Genomic DNA, 6,000 nt, shown 5'->3' on the forward strand with positions numbered 1-6,000 from the left:
GTGAAGACTTACATTTGTGAAGCCAATATTCCAAGTCACGTGATAGAGTTTAAAGCAAAGCATTGGAAGAAATCAGGTTTCTTTCGTTTGTTTCAGGCAAAACATACCACCCATTCGTCGTTATTGAGTCATGTGACTTGGGGGTCTTTGGGTCAGCTTTTGCTAAGCCAATGATTGGACTAACTCCCTCTATTTTAATTCCTGCTCTAAGGTTCGAACATAGAAACCTGTACTAACCCGAAATCGGTTTAAGCTGGAAACATAATTTTTGAGCAGAGCCTCGTAAAGTTAAAGAATCGAATAACAATACAGAAAAGTTTGAATTGTCAATGCTTATTCAATTCTAACGTTGTCGCATGAGTTATCCAAATATATCGAACCAGAACTAATAAAATATTAAAATTAATAACTAAAACTTTTACTCAAAAGAAAAAATAAATAAATAAATAAAAATCTGTGCCTCCATAATAATGGCAAATAATGGTGAAAGTAATTTCGCGGCGGGAAAGTCTCAATTTTCAAAATAAAAATACTTCTAGTCAATATTTTGCTTTTCGTGTTCGCATCTTACTTGCTCAATTTTTACTCGATTAATAACCCTTTCGCATTAGAATTTTCTTACTTGGAAGTTAACTAACGAAAACGAACTATTGAATAAATCTTTAAAGAGCATAATTAACTACTTGAAACATCATACGCCTATTAAGCACACAGAACTATGGAAGATTATACATTTTTAAGTCATGACTCAATTAGTTCGTAATTGCGTTCGGTGTTTCCGACAATATGTACGGTGCGAATTCTCCGCACAGGCACAAGCAGCTAATTAAATGGACACTTTCACAGAAATTGAAGCAAAACACATTTAACTACAGCAATTATAAGTTTTTAAAAAATTCTAATTAGTCTTTAGATAAATCCATCGCGACACACCCTTTCAATGATTGAAAGCGCACTTTTCAAAGAAACTAATTGGCAATTGTAACTTACTTTTTCTTGAAATGCATTCAAAGTAACGATTAAAGTTTTTAATGAGTTTCAATTGTTAATTTTTACCTACCAGTTACCTTTAAGTCTTCAGTCACTGACTGTGATTCAAGGAAGCATTAAAGTGTGTAATGCGATAAAATATTTATTGCCTACTGGGTTGCATTATTTTTCAACCCTAGTCCTGGCCCCAAAATAAGCATTTATTTCCAATTTAATCACGAATTGACTGCTTTCACACAGAAAAATACAGTTTAAGTGTTTATTTATTTGAAAGCAATCAATCCGGTACTTATAGAGTAGAATTGTTTAATTATTTTATGCCAATTATATTCAAGGACTTTTATGACGTAATCGAGTTTTGATTTCAGCAACCTATGCATATAGAAAATAGTATCAAACTATAATGACGTTGACTACCCTGTAATCTTTCACTTTCCGAAACTTTCATTAAAGGTTCATAAAAATAACTTCGTTTCTTATCATTAAAGCTGACGATATAGTTTCCAGAAACTGCGCTGACTGTATCATTTGAATTTACCAATTATGAATCCGCAAATGATTTAAATTGCCTGACTCGCACTCATGCGTACATTAATATTGTTTAATTTTATTTACTTAACTACCAGGTGTGTCAAAGTATGTTATTATGGTTTTCCGAAGTGATTTTAGACCACAGTCAGTACTGTGCGTAAGGTGGCTAATTATATTAGTAAAATAAGTTGAAACTTTCTTTCTTCTTTCTTTTTATGGGCATTTTAGCTCAATAAAAAGAAATATTTCTGCATAAAAAGTTAATTGATAACTAAGCATTGAATTGATAATAAGAATGAAACATTTTTTTAAAGAATAATATATTTAAGATAAGGAAAAAAATATACTTTTTATCGTAAAAAAGGAGAAAAAGGGTTAAAAAAGTATTCTTCAACAGCTGGTCAGTGAAAAAATTGTATAGGTCTGCGGAAATTTTTACCCGCTCGGGTTAAAAGTTTTCTTCTCTTTTTTTTTTTTTGAGCAATCACGATTACTTTTATTTGACTGTTTTGCTGTGCTATCATTTTATTTTCCCGCCAGCACCCTCTGTAGCATCACCGGCGACCGGCTCCTCACGATGCTGCTCCTCTAGCGAAAACCGTCTCCAGGTTGCGTCTATATCCTACACACACGCGCATACATACGCACATACACCTACACACAAACACATACACGCACGCATACATACAGACACCTACATACACACACGCATACACGCAACTATCCACATATTCATGCATGCACACAGACACAAACACACATGCCTACACACACACATACCCCCTACACACATAAACACACATGCCTACATACACACACTCGTGATTGCGAAAAACATAATTTGAATTCAAGATGTCAAAATTCAAATTATTATTTTTTTTTTTTTTTTTTTTTTTGTTATTCAAAAATATTATCTTGGTCGACAATTTTTACTTTAATTTTCTAATTACATTTCACAAAAAATAAATATATATGTGCCTTTGTGCCGAGAAGTAACAAGAAATAACCAACGTTCTTTTGAACAAATGCAATATAACGCCGATTTAACGATTGTCAAGGGACTGGAAAAACTTATCGTTGGATCGAGGAGCATAGATAACCAATGCAGTCAAATTCGGACCAGTGAAATTTACATCATTAAATTCAGGAAATTGTTAGATCAGGTATCTTTAAATCGAAGTTATACTGTATACATATTACTGCAGGATCTCTATACATCCGTTTGTCTTAACTTCCAAAGTCTCACTATTTTGATCGAAAAAGGGGTTTCTTGAAAAGCCGAAAAGCGTGTCTGAAGTAATTTGTATGTTTGTGCTGAAAAACGTTGGTTATTTCCTGTTACATTTCATAATTTTCTCTGAATTTTCGCAAAGCTTTTTTTATCATTTTATGAATAAAAATTAATATCATTACTTGCTTTTACATTTAAATATTGTAAGTATATTATGAGAAAATATTACATTTGCAGTTTTTTAAAATGCATTAATACTTTTTCGTAAGTTAAAGAAAAAGAAAGAAGAAACATCAATCCATGAAATTCTTTCACAAGTTTTTTTAATCGATCAGCTGATCAAAAGAGGCCGAGAAAAACTATTATTTGATAGTTGAGGATCTCCATCTGGGGGTTCCCCCCCTACCCCTACCCCTGAAAATCTTCAGAGAAGACTCGTGCCCATATTTTCTTGAACAAGACATAAATAAATGATAGCCATGTCGCGAGACTGCACATGGAATACAACAGTGAGTTGCAATAAACTGCTAAGGAAATTTTGAGCAGTCAAGCATAACCGTCTGTATTACGAAGTGTTTGGGTCAAGATACCAACAAAATAATTTTTATTAGTGAAACCTCGATTCAAGAGCGCCCATATATGGGGGGGGGGGGGCAAGTGGGAGCCTGAGCCCCCCCCCCTTTTTTTTTTAGAAAATTGAACTTCTTTGCTTTTAGTACTTTTTGAAAAATGTAAAAACATTTCTTCTCAAGCCATTAATGAATAAGTTATTAAAAATATCAAATTTTAGCGACTCTAATCTGTTCTGAAATCGGTTTCCGTGGGGAAAAGATTCTGCAAAACCAATGTCAAAATATTTGAGCCCCCTCCCCCTTGCGATTTTGTATATGGGCGCCCATGCCTCGATTTTACGTTTCTTTAGGGACTGGGTTGAAAAGACGTAAAATACGGGAAATGCATAGAAAGCGAAGATTAAGTAGAAAAAACTTAAAGTATTAAAGATGACTATTTTAAAAGGCATAATATCTATATTTTACGAAAAGAACATTATTCATTTCCAGTGAGAGACAAAGGAAAAAAACTATTGTTTTTTAAAATTGATACATGAAAGTACACTGACTGGAGTAAGTCTCGATGATGATCGAGATCGATAAAAGCAAAAAATTTAGTTTTGTTTGTAACAAAAACTGTCATCATATAAGTAAAAATATATATTTTCAGATCCTCTTTGATTTCTAAACATAGGTAAAATCAACATGAGGCATTACAGTAAAATATTGAAAAAATAATTTACTCTACAATCTTGTTATCCAGACTATCTGGAACCAAAAGCAATCCGGATAGTTCAACAAATTTGATCCGGATAAACTAGAGATATAGATAAACAGAGGCTGGATAAACGAAGTTCTACTGTACTCATTTAAGTGATACATTATAGCTCCAATCGTAAATTGACAAACTAAAATGTAGTAAAAATTAAACTTGAAATGGAAATTACACATATGAGTTTATTTTTATTCCTGAAAACTAAAAGAAAGCATTTGCAAAGTTTCAAATCAGTAAGTGAACTCGAAATTGAAATAATGTACAATTATAATTAATAAGTTAAAATTAAGCGTAAGGAGTTTCCTAAGTCAACACCATTTTAAAAGATTCACTTTCTGATGATTCTTAATTGATGACATAAAAAATATAAATTAATAATAATTATAGTACAATTTATTCAAAAAACACGTATGCCCTACAATTTACATCCCCCTCCTACCTCTATACACCCGTAAAATTTCTCTATTAATCCATTATACCATAAATAAATACTTTTGTGCCGAGAAATAGCGGGAAATATCCAACCTTTTTTTTAATAAGCATTTAATTTGTTTATTTGTGGTAAAAAAGTTTCTCTTAGTTTTAAGTTTCTCCTAAATACCGGGACTCCCCTCAATATTTTTAGGCTTGTGGATAGCAATGTACTGGAAGAATTTTAGTTTCCTATTTCAACTGACAGAGAGTGTCAACCTCCCTCCCTCAAACTTCATCAGTATGGGAAGGGGGGTTAAAAAAATACTTCGAACTGAAAAAACAATGCTACATATTATAATATACACTAGAAATATGCATATAAATTGCAATAAAATAATTATTTAAAAAAAAAAAACAGCTGGGGAAATTAAATATTTCCCAATTTGTGGCATTTTCTATGAAACGGATAATGTTAAACTAAGGAGTCATTGAGCACCGTCTTAAAATTTGAGTAAGAAGCTAAAACTTTTACAGCATTATACTATTAGAAAGGTTTAAAAAAGTAGGGTGTGTCCTGAACTCTAACTAAAAAAAAGGTTTTTTGAACCACCCTAATGTACAGTAGAATGTCAAAAATCCGATGGGTTAAAAATCCAAAACCTCAAAAATCTCAGCGCACGCTCATGAAGTTTTCCTTTATGTTCATTAAAACAATGATAATTAACTTTTGTTAAAAAATGTAATTGCATATAGTCGCATTTTGTACTGTGCTGTATGCTTTGCACATACATATTGTTTGTAACACTTGGATTAAATGGTATATTATTTTCCCAAACGGCATTTTCTTGATTATTTCGAAAATCCGAACTTTCTATAGATCCAATTAGTTCGGATTTTTGGACGTTCTACTATGTACTAGTAGTTGTTATTTCTAGAGATGTCAAACTTGTTGAAAGAAGATCAAGGACATCAAATGTCGAGCAAAGAAGTAAAAATCATTCAACTAACCTCTCCCGTATCGATGAGTGCAAAGGCCGATTGAATATCTGCGTTTTTCACCGAATGGGCTGGAGACAATTGTCCGCTTACTTCCACCGAGGACACATCATCGTCGGGGGTCCCCTTTCTTTTGGGGCCCGCCGGGCTGTCGTGAGCCGGCAGTGGGCTCATTTGAGCCATCATCGGAAACAGACGACGAGGGAAGACCAAATATCACTCATAAAAAATAATAATGATGAGAGGAATATCGGCACCGCTGGCTGTCCCCCCGCGTGGAAGATGGAGAAAAAGAATCGAATTTCCCGCCGGTGGGGGAATGACTTCTGCCACAGACCAAACAAAAACACGCCGGCAAAGGAAAAAGGAACAGCACCACAACAAACCGATGTGGGGGCCCCTCGGGGCTTAGTCTTGTCGAGTCCAGCGCTGCTCCATTCAGATTAGGCCTAGCGGAACCATCTTCGCGGAGTGTCTCGGATGGGGCCCGGACTGAAAAACCACCTGCGAGC

At 34.0% G+C, this 6,000-nt stretch overlaps 1 protein-coding gene across 1 annotated transcript in view; it reads right to left on the reverse strand.

Annotated features, from left to right (window-relative positions):
* LOC129226864 (transcription factor AP-2-beta-like) overlaps positions 1-5,671 on the reverse strand; it is a 107,211-nt gene extending 101,540 nt beyond the window's left edge. The window contains exon 1 of the mRNA XM_054861496.1: positions 5,501-5,671. Coding sequence (XP_054717471.1) covers positions 5,501-5,671 — 171 coding nt within the window. The remainder of the gene's footprint in view (positions 1-5,500) is intronic.
* Positions 5,672-6,000: the final 329 nt, after the last annotated feature.

Source organism: Uloborus diversus, chromosome 1 (genome assembly GCF_026930045.1).
Source record: "Uloborus diversus isolate 005 chromosome 1, Udiv.v.3.1, whole genome shotgun sequence".
NCBI lineage: Eukaryota > Metazoa > Arthropoda > Arachnida > Araneae > Uloboridae > Uloborus > Uloborus diversus.